This window comes from Botryllus schlosseri, chromosome 4 (genome assembly GCF_051294905.1).
Source record: "Botryllus schlosseri isolate E-star chromosome 4, Bs_hap1, whole genome shotgun sequence".
NCBI lineage: Eukaryota > Metazoa > Chordata > Ascidiacea > Stolidobranchia > Styelidae > Botryllus > Botryllus schlosseri.
In genome coordinates, this window is record NC_137239.1 from 27,701,072 (window position 1) to 27,712,465 (window position 11,394).

Here is an 11,394-nt window from a genome sequence, read left to right on the forward strand (position 1 = left end):
ACGAATAACAAGGCGAACGAGGACATTAACGACGATGAGAACGGCTATATCTATATTAAATTACCGACATCAGGTATCTTCCCAGCGAGCACACAGCTATCTGAAATCTAAATGCGGAAAACGCCACGTAACATGTCCTACGCGCGATTCCGTCTGCACTAACGCGACTGAACTGTGTGCCCGTTCCATCAAATCTCTCAACGAACGAAATCAATACAATATAAACGGCGCGCATTGCATCGCAGGCGTCGCTAATAATCCCGACCGGAAGTACAATAACGTAACGCGAAAGTCGTTGAGACCTACATTATTACCAAACAACCATACCGCATAAACGTCGTCAGCTGCCGGCCAAAAGTAATCACTTTGGGCGCTTCAACAAACCTACGCTAAACCGCGCGAATCATCTCAGCAACGGCCCCAAGGCCAGTCGAATATATCTTCCCGACGTACACAAAGCCTACCTCACCTAGTTAAAAATCAACAAGCTAAAAATATAGCGACTAATTCTGCACCTGAGCATAAGCTGACCACCGAACATCGGACTAAAGTCTGCGAACTGCGCAACACGCGTTCGATCAATACGATCAATTTCTGTACTTTCCCTCTGTCGAAGTACGAATGAAAAACAAGTTCTCGTACAGTTAAAGAGGTATCGCAAAACATCTAATGCGCAGATTTGGACAACTACGGTAGATAAATTCGAGCGAAACACCGCTAAAGCAAATTCTAATCTACCTTGTGAAATGTTTCTACGCCCTGATTTAATTTCTAATCTAATTACTGGTTATCCTGAGAATCCTACATGAGAACTGTGTGTGTATAGTGCGAAGCCAAGCTTGGCGTACCGGACATTCGGCATTATCATATCTATGGTTTGGAATGTAATTCAATTTCGAAGTCTCTGCGAATTCAGTGATTCTAATTTTAATCGAACCCGAAAAAAACGAACTACAATTGTAATTCCAGGCTAATTTGGAAAAACCCGGAAATGTTCTAGTCGTACAGCACTGCGTGCGAGCCTACATTGTATGACAGCCTTGCATCCGATACACGTCCTTAATAATCTAACTAACGGAAAGCGTCGTCGGCAGGCCGATTAGTCAAATGACGGCATACACAATCAAAGAAGCACGTGACGGTGACGTGCTATGACATATCAGTGCCAACACGTTCACGCATTACGCTACGATCGCCCAGGTAGGCGCGCGCTCGTGTCTGTCACTTTTCCAGATGGGACAAAGACCGATTCGAACTTGTCGCCATGAGTTGCAACGGAGAAGCTTGCCGAATGCTACGTCACAGTGTCATGCGACGACAGAACGAATGTTGATTGACAAGGTTCTTCTGAATTCTCTGCTACTTGCTGACGCTTACACGTGTCAGCCGAAAATATCCGGGTAATTTCAATATGAATATATTATCCAATTGTGTATTGAAGTTTCGTACCTCAAAAAAGAGCATCTCAACAAGGAACAAACTAAACGCGCCAGTCGGGCAACAGAAACTCCGCAAGACAGACGCAGTTGCTGGCGACGCCTTGCTGCATGAACATGATTCCCGCTCTCGATAAAACCGGGGATTATTTAACGCTGTTTCGTTTTATTGTACCGCCAGCAGAAACCTGAAGTCACGGCGGCGTCCAGACGCGGAAATTGATCATTACAGGATGTATCACACTTAATCGCGTCGCGGTCGCCAGATCTACAGGAGCATTCGGAAATTTTAAAGCAGTGTACCACCTGGCAGTGACAATCGCGTTATAGCATACTGTGTCCTTATCAGAGATGAGCATGGATTAGGATTAGGTTTTGAAAAAACAGGATTTGTGAAATTTTGTCGGATTTGGATTGGATTTGGATTAGACATTTTTTTCAGAACGGATTAGGATTTGGATTGGATTTACCTATTTTCTGGGAGATTGAAATGTCGTGTGGCGAATGGCGACAAACTTTATTCAGATCAGTTATTAATGTACTTATGGTTACTAAGTTATCTTGGATGAAGTGAATGGTTGGTTGTGAAAGAAAATTTTTTAATCCCTCCATTGCATAAATTAGTATTTTTTCTGAAATTCCAGTTGGAATCGGATTAGGATTGGACATGGACTTGAATAAGAAAAAGTTATGGATTAGGATTTGGATTTCAAGGTTCGGATTTGGATTGGATTAGATTAGGACATAGAAAGTTCAAATCCGCTCATCTCTGGTCCTTATTTCGCGTATTCAGTCCCTACATTTAGACTCCAGGTTTATATAGGCTCCTGCTCGCCGAAGCCTAGTAGTGGACCGTGCCACCAAATCGGCAGGGACGGAATTCTCGTATAGAATATCGGCCTGGTGTAACTGACGATTGCAGTCGAAAAACGCCATAAAATCCACGAATACCACTAACAACGACAAATCCCTACGTTTCGAGATATTCAATCACGTTAGCTTTGTGTCCACATCGGAAATGCGATAATCGCTAGCTGTTCGAATATATTCCTCAAATCATCGTGTCGAGACGGGGCGATGGAATAGTTTATTACTGTGTCACCGTTTCGAAATTCGAATATGTGATTGAGAATCGATAAAAATCACAAAAACAGCGAAAACAGAGCCACGTGATAGCCTCGAAAACGATATATATCCCCTCCTCTCATGGACGATCGTGCATTCATATCGGGATCAGTACGGTACGCACGCACGCGATGGATTGAATGCGTGCGTTAGACTTGAATTATCCAAAGTTGATTAGACTTAGAATTACATCTACACAGTATTTTCCAACTCAGATTAGAATTAAAATGAATGAATTCGCGAAAACTTGTACACTAAATCTAATTCAGGTCATATCAAACAACAGCTTATTCTCATAGACATGCGCCCATAGCAAAAAGAGTGTGTTTTCACACCCGTGTGCCACCAATGATATAAGGTGTGAATATACACCAGTTGCACATTAAGCCGGAACCTACCTCGGACTTACACGACGGTATAAATCAGAGTGTGATAATGGCAAGTGTCTATAGAGCAAGCTTGGGTCGTTTCGCACTATACAGTTCTCCTGTAGAATTTCCAGGAAAACCAGAACTTTGATTCTTATTGAACTGAGAGCATATATGCATTTTACAAATTAGATTCTAATTGAATTACCGGCATTTCGTTGTAACTAGTCTAATTAGTTAACCAGAATCATCTCGTTGCCTAGGTGATCCACGCATATCGAGCGATATTACAGAATATTTGTACACATGCTATACGCCCGGTACGCGATTGAGGTCATATTCCGCACACTCGTATGCATTTTCCCATAATCAAATTCACCATTCACAACAAGTGCGTTGCGTCGTCAGCGAAATAACGGCAAACGTGATCATTTTGATATCAAAGAATTTGATATCCTATATCCATATCAGGCTTATCAAGTCGCCACATACGAGATGCGGTGAACTTACGGCCTCCACGGTAAACATTCCGAAATTGCGTTTTAGACTGAGCAAGCCCGTCCCGGCGAAACCAAACACGGCGTTATTAGTATGCTAACAACGCGAGTATGCACAGATTGCACACCGTCAGGTCACGATTTCCTTTCCCCAATTCAGATCGGGAAGTAGACGGATCCGCCAATCATTAACGGTTAAGATGCAAGAAGTGTGCAGGTTACATTTACGATTTGAAACGAACCTAACCGCCTTTCAACTGCACAACGCATGAAACAGATTACATCAATTCACGAAGAGGTCTATCGAACACGGTCGAAAACAGTATATTGTCCTAGTGTAGTTAGCTGAAGCTAGGAAAAAGCGAAATAATGTACTCCTTGTGTTTTGGAAATGATACACAAGACATGACACGAGACACCCATGAGGTATAGATCAAGAATATATTTTTGTTGTATATTGTATGTTGTATATTGTATATTGCATATTTTTGTATGCTGTATATATTTTTGATACAGAAGACATGACACGAGACACCCATAATGTATAGATCAAGAATAGGATGTTGTATATTTTTGTCCTTGCTGTTTTTGCGGCATATACACCGAGTCATGATATACACACACACGATCGGTGGATCTGGATATGCATACCATGAGTACTTGATGTGTATATGCCGCTGGACAAGGAAGGTGCAGAAATAGCTTTGTAAGGCCTTCTCAGTATTACGCCACCTCTCCATGCCAGCCCGTTAATGCTGAGCGCCAAGCAGGGAAGTCATGGATAACAGTGTTACAAGTCAGGTCTTTGGTCTGACGCGGCCGCGGATTGAACCCACTACCTTTCCAGCGATCAAGAAGCCGGGCGCTCTACCATTACGCTACCTTGTCGGTAATGCAACGGAACTTCGTTCCCGAGGCGCGGGCAATTCACAAACGTTTGCGTCGCGAACGCAAACACTACACTATGAAAGAAATCTTAGACACCGGAATGTTCGTGACCAAAGGTCGTCGATTGACCGGCATGCTAGATTATTATAAACGCACAAATGTCCAGTCAGTTCTATACGTCATGAAGCGTGCTGCAATGTTTATCCAGAATAATTGGTAATCAAATTTGATTATTCGCAATGTCTTGTAATTCACCTATGTACTTAACAGGCGACGTTTAAAGTAAGCCATGTGTAGTGACTGTTTTGTTACTATAGCGTATTGCTACAAAGGAAACAATGCAGTAACGTGAGAAGCAGCTGCAAACAATAAAGCCCAAATATTATAAGACCACGAGTCTGCAAGTACGGACATGTGTATCAGTAACACACCGAGTTCAATTGCTATAATACACAGCAGATGATACAAAACATCTTGTGGTAGTACCAAGACCGACATGACGAATTTTTAAACTTGATAGCTTCTTGGAGGTACAGATTTTCATATACAATTGAATAGTATTTCCACATTGAGATGAACCCGAATATTTTCGGCTGACACCCATCAGGGGTAATCTTCAGCAACTAGTAGAGGATTGGAAAAAACATTGTACGACAACAATCTTTTCACAAAATACGACAAAACTGGCCTTGAAATTTCAAATATTTGGGGCGAAGAGAGCGCTTAAGCTGATCATGCAAAGTACCTCCGGAGGGGTTGTACCAAAAATGAAGAATTTTCAAACTCAATAGCATTCATCATCAAACCTGAATCAAGCAATTTACTGGAGACAGACTTGGCCAACTCCAATGCCGTTATCCATTTTTGCCTTTCAACTTCGGTACCAGCCTGAAAAGATGCGCAAGACCATAAGGCTAAACTAGAAATTGCATGCTGATATCGTTAAAAGATTTGCCCCAAACCGGGGCGGCGGGCAGAGGTGGTCAGAAATGAAGTACTTCTACTATTTTGAAGTACTCGAGTAGTTTTCCTCTACTTTTAGCACTTACTCAAGTAGAACCTACTTTTGCCACTTCTATTTCATAATAATTTGTGATCCACTTACTTACTTTTCGCTATTTTCAGATTTCCAAGTAGTAGTAGTTTATTCCTCCAATCAGAAAGATAGCTTGGTTATATTTTATTTAGGAAATACAAATTCAATAAAATTCTCATGATCATCAATGATATTTTATCTTGAACTATGAGTTGTGCACTATACACTATACCTCACAACGCTGGTCAGCGACTAAGGAATCGATATTGGGGCTAGCGAGACATGGTACTAGCTGAAAGACCGTCTCCTCGTAAAGCTTGATCTTGTGGGGAAGCCCTAAGCCATTTTCTAAGCGTCTCGGGCTTGGCAGTGTCTGGGCCATTACACGTCAAGGCAATATCCCCATTCGTATCAGCCGATTCTCCCTCGGAATGCTGTTGCCAGCTAGTGAGGAATATCAATGTTGGGCACAGGATAATAGCTTATATTGAAACAATAACAATACTTTGAAACTGAAATCAATTTCAGCATTTTAAATGCTTTACCAAGCGAAATTCCGAAATCTCAAATCATATCGCAGGCCGCAAAATATGACCTCGGGCCGCCTGTTGATGACCGCTGCTGTAGACTCTGTAAAGGAAGCTATGCTTGTTTCGCACTACAATGTTCTCCTGTAGCGTTTTCATGAAAGCCAGAAATTCATGAAATTTCACGAAAGCCAGAATCCAAATCGGAGCATAGAAACATTGAACAAATTTGACTAGAATTAATAAGTCTAATTTGACAGCTTACCTAGTTGTCCAAGCCTGATGCAAGGTAAGAACTGAAAAGCAGTATAACATCTCACCTTCAGATGATATCTGTGTGCGCTGCCATTAGAAATTGTGAAGTGGCAAGAATCCACAGCAACAATAGTAGCGCCAGCAAGTATGACTGTCCCTCGACATGCAACGCTCACTTCTGCTTGAGACCTATTGAATAATTTTGTCAGCAAGTATATTGAATGGACTACGAAATATCCCTTACTTATAATAAGACAGAAGCCCATTCGAAAGAACGAACCATCTCTTCTGGTAACCTTTCATGTAATTGGTCCATTTCCACAACCAGCCTTTGTAATGGCACGTTTCATTCTTGTCAGACATGACACAAGCCTAAGTGTGCACGACGTAGCAGTAAAAAGGTCAAAGCATTCCAATACTAATGAGAATCTGTCAAATTTAATAAAATAGATTACAATTCAGTTGGGCCCAGGGCTGTAAACAAGCCTCAAGGTACCGAGTCACAAGTCAATTCTACTTTTATAGTTCGACTCGAGTCAAGTCGAGTCATTTCAATTCGCCACCGAGTCATAGTGTTAAAACTCGAGTCCAAGTCATTGTGTTCATTGTTCCTTTACAAGTTCAATCTTGTTAAACTCATGATTTTACGACTGTTTGAGTGATATTGAATGCGCCACATTCATATTATAGCAGTTTTCCTCACTTTACGCAGTTTCTGGCCCCCTTTTGCAAACAACAGTAGCCTAATGATAGACAAATAACCAGTAATGTGGTAGCTTCCTATTTTTCCAAGTTACAACGAAATGAAATAGCCGTCCCGAGTCATATGACTTGAACAAGTGCAAGTCGAGTCAACATACAAATTGCCTATATATTTTAGAAAATGACTCCAGTCATGTCGAGTCGCCAAAAATCGCGAAACGACTCGAGTCATGATTAGAGTCATTACAATCCTAATTCGGCCTATGCAGTGAATGCTAAATTGCCACTGCAATGTCAACTTCTTGACTTCAGCATCAGCACCCAAATTATTTCATTTCCGTGCTATATTGCTAGGGATTGAACCTATGACCTAGCACCGAAGAAGCTTGGCGTTCTACCATTAGGCTAACTTGCCGGTCGGTGAAAACGCATTACAGAACATAATTTATTACAATTATCATCGATATTGATGGTTCGCCGATCACAACCCGAACAAAGAATTTTCAATAATAATCTTCAAGAGCACTATGTTGCTAGTGCCAAGTACATAGTTCGTCATAGATCAAATTGGATATTCGATTGCAAATTCATACTAGTTTAATCTTAAACTTCCAAGTGAACGAGTACAATATTAAATTATCATCACATACAACATAAAATCTTTGTACGTAGCCCATACAGCTACCAATGAGGTTAAGAATATATTGTCTGTTAAAAGGAGACACATTCGGTGTACCATACATTGAATAAATGTTACTTTATATGGTGAAATAAGGTAGGCTACTATGTATTGGTGCGGACTGAGAAAAACGTCCAAGCTGCATCGATAAAACAGAAATACAGGAGTATAAAGCCATGACGCCTTGCAAGATTCATAATTCAAATTACATATGATTATATTTTTGATTTTGAAGTGTGACTGCATCATCTTATTAAGACATAAGACCAGTTCTATATTGTACTCGTCTACTCGAGTAGCCAGCGATATAACCCAGGGTGGAGAATCTTTTCTGCGGTTAAATCATGCAGTTAATTGTGCGACTGCGATTTTACAAGTGGGACTGAGCCGAAATTGGCTGCGTGACTACCGTATCGACTAGAGTCAGCTCATACTTCACGCTAGTGACGCTACGAAAGCAGTATAGCAATAAAGAGACATACTGCGCAGTATTTAGAAGATCTCGGTGCATTTGCCATGCATAGTCAAAATCCCATCATAATCGCAAAACAATATTTACTAATTGCGAATGACAATATTCAAGTATTCGTTATCAATTATCATTCATCAATCAGTCACTCACAACGGACCTGAGTCGAAATCAATGATAAATCATTTGAGGCAACCCACCGGCATCCAACCATACTGGTGCGGCACTAATTTGATGGTGATAGACACATGAAATGCCAACTGCGGCCTGAAGAACAGGTACATTCGGTATAACATCTACCCATAATAAATTAGTTGAAAATTGACTACGAAAGTGTGCTGCCGAATCCGAGTCCAGGCCGGGAGTTTCAATAACACAACAAGCCACCTCTAAATCACACTGGTACTTCGGCCACTGAGCTATAACGGCCAACACGTCAGAAGCACGATATTGAGCCATGTGAATTATATAGAAATATTTTCTTCGAAGAACTATATAGTTCTATATCAGAACACTTGAAATCCAGATAAAGTACGGATATGCCAATTTCCATTACATTCCAGTGCTGCTCCGGCTTCTAATCCGCATCATGATTTGCTTATAGGCCTATTTATATCAAGGATTGTGAAGGCGAGTGGTAGGGAGCAGGCAAAGTTGGCTCTGTTCGGTTCGGTTTATTAGCAATTTTTATCAGGTCAATGCACCAAAAAATTGCGATACCATGAAAAGATAGGAAGGTGTCGAAACGACTTGAAGTAGTCTTTGAAATCATACACCCACTTTGAGGGGTTCAGATTGCCCGGAGATTAACTTCCGGCGCCAGCTATTCAGGCTCCTATGGACAATTAAAAATGTATATAGATCGAAATCAGCATATATAAGGGCATTCCTTTTCGGCCAAGGTTTTCTCGCTGCTGATCGTTCAGGCACACTTATCACTTTATCAGAGTCGCATGTTACATGGCCTAAAACGGGGGTGGGCAAACTACGGCCCGCGGGTCGCATGCGGCCCGCGAAGGCTTCGAGAAACGTGATAGAAATATTGATTAAAATGTGCAGTAAAAAATCAAATTACAGGAACGAAATGATTGAACTTTTTTAAAATACATTTTATCGTGAAATTGCTTAACTTATAATCTCAATGTTGCATTTTCCTATTTCATTGTTAGTGCAATAGCCCAACCTAGGGGCCTACGCATTTTGAAACGCTTCGGTTGCTAAATATCCAAGAAAATCAAAATGGAAATGAGTGAGTTCGGATCACAATTGTGATTTTAGAGTCGAACTTTCAGTGTTGTAGGCTACTTGGAAAAACCACACGTGCGTGTATTTGGCAGATTAGTCCTCTATATGCGAAGTTATAGTTGCAAATCATTCATAACTTCGGTCTCAACTAAGCCATAATGAGTACCCCCACCCAATAGCAACCTAACTAAGAGATCTATCGACTACTCGGGACCTATCATCTGGAATGCATTACCACCACATATCCGTGAATTGCCTTATAATAGATTCAAAAAAGCCCTACTTGATCACCTCTTGTCGTTACACTAACACTGTTGCCCTACCTCGCCCAGACATTGCTTCATTGATCATTTGCCACCATTGTTTAATTTTTTTTCTATTTTCCTTTAACTAAACATTTCTTTACAGCCAGACTGTTCAGAGTCAAGTGTACCTGTTTGATGCTGGTGTGATCAGACTAGATGACCTTCACGGTCTTATCGATCATTCCTATCTAATACCGAATACTGTGCACGCATATTTTCTGTACCACCATCACTGCCGTTTGTTATGTATTTTGGTTCGATGAAAATAAAGACTCTCTCTCTCTCTCTCTCTAGTCCAAAGCAATACACAAAGCGGAAACGTGAAGATGAATGATGCTGCAATCAATAAAGAATAAACTTATAGGTAGGCCTACTTCTGTTCCGGCGCCGATGGTAACGCAATGTCGTAATATGACATTATTATAATGAATTCATTGCTGCAATTCAAATCATCATTTGAATCCAAACATCCGAATTATAAGCACAATTTATCAAATTATGAGCTACAAAATAAATCAACGGAATTAAGTTTGATACAATGGTAAATTATGTTGATGTCGTCCTCACAAAAGAACGTTTAAAGGGCAAGTTAATACAGTAAGCCCTATGCTGAAACTCATTTAAAGGTAACATGTTGGATTGTTGGTGTTGGTGTCAGAATTGTGTGTTCTGAAGTTTGATCAGACGCAGAATCAACATATCTATCTGAGATGAGCGGATTTGAAATTTCTATGTCCTAATCCAATCCAAATGCGAACCTTCAAATCCAAATCCATAACTTTTTCATATTCAAGTCCATGTCCAATCCTAATCCGATTCCAACTGGAAATTCAGAAAAAATACTAATTTATGCAATGGAGGGATTCGAAAATTTTCTTTCGCAACCAACGATTCACTTGATTCAAGATAACTTAGTAACCATAAGTACATTAATAACTGATCTGAATAAAGTTTGTCGCCATTCGCCACACGACATTTCAATCTCCCAGAAAATAGTTTAATCCAATCCAAATCCGTTCCGGAAAAAATGTCTAATCCAAATCCAATCCAAATCCGACAAAATTTCACAAATCCTGTTTTTTCAAAACCTAATCCTAATCCATGCTCATCTCTGATATCTATATGCCGATCGTTGCTCACATAGTCAATTGGAATTCATATTCCATACAGCTGCATTGCGTGCGACTGCTGTCTGCGCGTTCTCTATATCGTATACATGACCGTAAAATATAGCATTGTTATATTAAAAATGCATACGATTTAATGTGTGAGGCTTGGGCCGCGAAATGCCTCTAAAACTCGGATTTGGGACGCGGTCAAAATTGTTTAAGAACCACTGATTTATATAATCGAATATAAGCTTGCGTTTTGGCTTATAATTACGATTTTTCTATAGTGCGGCCCGCGAATCAATTCAGATGTTGAATGCGGCCCGCGAGCTGAAAAGTTTGCCCACCTCTGGCCTAAAACTACATATGTCTTGGTGCGTCTTGGGGTCGTGGCGTGGTAATGGCCGACGCAGAAATGCTTCTATAAATCATGCGGAAGGGTACCCAAACAATAATAACCGTAAGCATCGAATTTTGCGAGTTGATGAACTATATATCGCTTCGAAGTATCAAAAGTTATTCACAAATATTTTTCCAATAGTCTGCCTCCTGTGTTTGATGACTTTTTCATACCTGCTAAAAATGTCCCATTACACGAGATCCTCGTCAAAGGGAAATCTACTTACCCCCACCCAATAGCAACCTAACTAAGAGATCTATCGACTACTCGGGACCGATCATTTCGAATGTATTAACCCCATATATCCGTGAATTGCCTTATAATAGATTCAAAAAAGACCTACTTGATCACCT

General features: G+C 40.6%; 1 protein-coding gene across 3 annotated transcripts in view; it reads right to left on the bottom strand.

Annotated features, from left to right (window-relative positions):
• Positions 1-6,561, bottom strand: part of LOC145438347 (oxysterol-binding protein 1-like) — a 29,188-nt gene extending 22,627 nt beyond the window's left edge. For all 3 annotated transcript variants that reach the window (XM_080315743.1, XM_080315742.1, XM_080315741.1), the window contains exons 1-3: positions 6,377-6,561; positions 6,198-6,321; positions 5,121-5,202 (exon numbers count right to left, since the gene is read on the bottom strand). In XM_080315743.1, the coding sequence (XP_080171869.1) occupies positions 5,121-5,202; positions 6,198-6,321; positions 6,377-6,495 (325 nt within the window). In that variant the 5' untranslated portion in view covers positions 6,496-6,561. The remainder of the gene's footprint in view (positions 1-5,120; positions 5,203-6,197; positions 6,322-6,376) is intronic.
• Between the last annotated feature and the right edge of the window lie 4,833 nt (positions 6,562-11,394).